Source organism: Myotis davidii, unplaced genomic scaffold (genome assembly GCF_000327345.1).
Source record: "Myotis davidii unplaced genomic scaffold, ASM32734v1 scaffold734, whole genome shotgun sequence".
In the NCBI taxonomy this organism is placed as follows: domain Eukaryota; kingdom Metazoa; phylum Chordata; class Mammalia; order Chiroptera; family Vespertilionidae; genus Myotis; species Myotis davidii.
Window position 1 is genome coordinate 220,176 of NW_006286300.1, and position 2,582 is coordinate 222,757.

A 2,582-nucleotide genomic window follows, 5' to 3' on the forward strand; every position below is an offset into this window, starting at 1 on the left:
CATTTTTACCCACCACTCAGCTACTTTAGAGCCAAAAAGAAAAATCAATTCAGAGTCTGTAACAAAATGGAATTAAAAACTCAAGGATTACAGGCAAACAGACATTCAAATTAAAAGAACAGGTATATCGACTTTTTTAAGAGAAAAAACTAAAGTTTCATTAAAAATATCCTGAGACCGACTGGTCAAAGGATTTTGGAGGTGATATTGCCTATATAATTTATGCCCCACCCTGGTATAGAATGCTCCTGGTTTCCATTTCCAAATGCATATATGATGATATAGTTTATCAGGATTTTTAGCCTTACTGTACTTCTCTTCCTTGCACCTCTGCAGAATCTCTAAGCTCCTCTGGTGGACTGGGTGTTGGAGAAAGCTAAAACTATCCATACTTTTCAAAATTGCACATGGCGCTGTATCATCATGCCCTTAGGAAGCAAAAGAAAAACAAAAAAAAATGGAGAAAAGAAAAAGACATTATATAAGCCCAAACCAATTGAGAATCAAGAACAATGCTGCCAACTATCTTAGAGGATATAAAAAATGTATCAAATGATATGAGTTAAAGGTGAATGATTTTTCCAATTAATTTGACGAAATTACACAACAATAACAGTAAAAACTAAAGGTCCTTTTTAGTAATCAAAATATTCTTTTCAGTACTCAAAGTGGTGTGAATTAGCATCATACTAAAAATTTCGAATTTAAAATGTAACTGGTATGGAATTTTCAAAAAGAATTAGTACCGTTTAGATCTTTTTTAAAAAACTGATTCATTTTTATCAGGTCTGAAATATAATTGGCATATAGTTGGCAACAATGCAAGAAACACTGATGAACCCCAAAGAGAAATTTACCCAAAACAAATTACCAAAAGTTAAACAATTATATCACAAATCTTGCAATTAACAACACTTGTAGGAATTCCAACAAGTGTGTCAATGTTGAAAGAGTGGGAAGAAAGCACCATAGAGCAGGAAATCCCAGCAGCACTTCTGTATATTTATAAAGCTAAAAGTAAGCTAAAAAATCTCTACTTCACTACCAATTCTTATAAAGTGAGACAGAATCAACTACTGGTGGGAAAGGGAAGAGAGCACTTTTGGTAAGGACCAAAGCCCCAGATTAGTGTTGCTGAAACAATGAATCACTCAAGCAATAATGTGTGTGTGTGTGTGAAAAAAAGTGGGGTGGGGGGGGGGGGCGGAGGAGAGGGAGCTTCAGTACCATAAATATTAGCAATACCTGAAGTTAAAAGAGAATACAGGTTTTCCAGGTATGGAGGAACTTAAGTGTCATTTACTTAGAGAACATCTCTAGACTTATGCTATTAACTTCAAATTTATGAACATTACCTTTGAAAAGCAAAAGTGAATAGTTAACAAATAGAGGAAAATTAAACAATGAACTGAATGAAGCTCCATTGGTGCATATCAATATACACTGAGTGGCCAGATTATTATTACCACCCGACTTTTGTAGGCAAATTAGCTATAATTTCACGCTGAAGTTGCTAGAGGGCCAGACCATTATAAATAGGGAAGCAGGTTATTTACCACGACAGTAGAAGTGATTTTTTTCTGAAGATATGGGTAAACAACGCGATTATCAGCCTTTGAACGTGGGATATATATATATACATAGTATATAAAAGCCTAAGTGACCGAATGACTGAATGACCTAACAAGACATCAACAGGTTGTTATGATGCACACTGACCACCAGGGGGCAGACGCTCTACACAGGAGCTGCCCCCTGGTGGTCAGTGCACTCCCACAGCCAACCTCCCATGGCAAGCCAACATCCCGTGGCTGCCAACCTCCCATGGTCCTTCCTGTCAGACAGCTTGGTGATCAGTGCACTCCCACAGCTAACCTCCCCAAGCTGGCCAACCTCCTACAGTCCCTCCCCGCAGCCAGCCAGTCCCAATCAGGACTGGGCGAGATGGCACCAATGGGCACCGATCACCCACCAAGCCAAGGGATCCCACCTGTGCACGAATTCATGCACAAGACCTCTAGTCTATCCTATATAATAAAAAGGTAATATGCAAATTGACCCTAAAGGAGGAACAACCAGTTGCTATGACTTGCACTGACCACCAGGGGGCAGACGCACAACATAGGAGCTGCCCCCTGATGATCAGTGCACTTTCACAAGGGGAGCACTGCTCAGCCAGAAGCCGGGCTCACGGCTGGCGAGTGCAGCAGCAGTGGTGGGAGCCTCTCCCACCTCTGCAGCAGCACTAAGAATGGCCGACTAACAGAGAGAGGGAAATTAAACAATGAACTGAAGTTCCATTGGTGCATCGACACTAATAAAAGAGAAACATGGTAATTGGCGTACGACCGCTACCCTTTTCATTGGCTAATCAGCGAGATATGCAAATTAACTGTCAGCCAAGATGGCGACTGGCAGCCAGGCAGCTTGAAACTAACACGAGGCTTGCTTGCCTCAGTGACGGAGGAAACCAATGTTCCCCGCCTGCCTTGACGGCCTGTGAGCTTGCAGTTTGAAACATTGTTACAAATATAGAAGCTAAACAAAACTCCAGAAACCTGCTTTCAGACCGCCAGGATCTC

General features: G+C 41.0%; 1 protein-coding gene across 1 annotated transcript in view; it reads right to left on the reverse strand.

The window, feature by feature from the left end:
• MYO9A (myosin IXA) overlaps positions 1-2,582 on the reverse strand; it is a 349,884-nt gene that overhangs the window by 171,229 nt on the left and 176,073 nt on the right. The window contains exon 14 of the mRNA XM_015560068.1: positions 309-428. Coding sequence (XP_015415554.1) covers positions 309-428 — 120 coding nt within the window. The remainder of the gene's footprint in view (positions 1-308; positions 429-2,582) is intronic.